This window comes from Fulmarus glacialis, unplaced genomic scaffold, assembly GCF_000690835.1.
Source record: "Fulmarus glacialis isolate BGI_N327 unplaced genomic scaffold, ASM69083v1 scaffold37808, whole genome shotgun sequence".
NCBI classification, from domain to species: Eukaryota; Metazoa; Chordata; class Aves; order Procellariiformes; family Procellariidae; genus Fulmarus; species Fulmarus glacialis.
This window is the reverse complement of record NW_009226964.1, coordinates 1-280: the sequence shown is the minus strand read 5'-3', so window position 1 is coordinate 280 and position 280 is coordinate 1. Positions and strand designations below refer to the sequence as shown.

At 66.8% G+C, this 280-nt stretch overlaps 1 protein-coding gene across 1 annotated transcript in view; it reads right to left on the bottom strand.

Moving 5' to 3' along the window:
- LOC104080561 (frizzled-1) overlaps positions 1–274 on the bottom strand; it is a gene marked incomplete at its 5' end in the record, with an annotated part of 1,210 nt that extends 936 nt beyond the window's left edge. The window contains one exon of the mRNA XM_009582983.1: positions 11–274. Within this exon, the coding sequence (XP_009581278.1) occupies positions 11–274 (264 nt within the window). The remainder of the gene's footprint in view (positions 1–10) is intronic.
- Between the last annotated feature and the right edge of the window lie 6 nt (positions 275–280).

Sequence of the window (280 nt, the reverse complement as noted above, 5' to 3'; positions counted from 1 at the left end):
GGGCCGCTGCCGGGTAGCAGCCCGAGAGGAAGATGATGGGCCGCTCGGGGTAGCTGAATCGCTTCATGTCCACCAGGTAGGTGAGGACGGTGAAGAGGGTGGAGGCGCAGCAGAGCACCGACCAGATGCCGATCCAGGTGCGGGAGAAGCGCAGCTCCTCGGGCCCGAAGTACATGAGCCCGTAGAGGCGGCCGGGCTCGCAGGGTGCCCCGCAGTCCTTCTCCCCCAGGAAGCGGTAGTTCAGGTAGGAGGGCACCTTCAGCGCCCGTGGGCAGGAGAA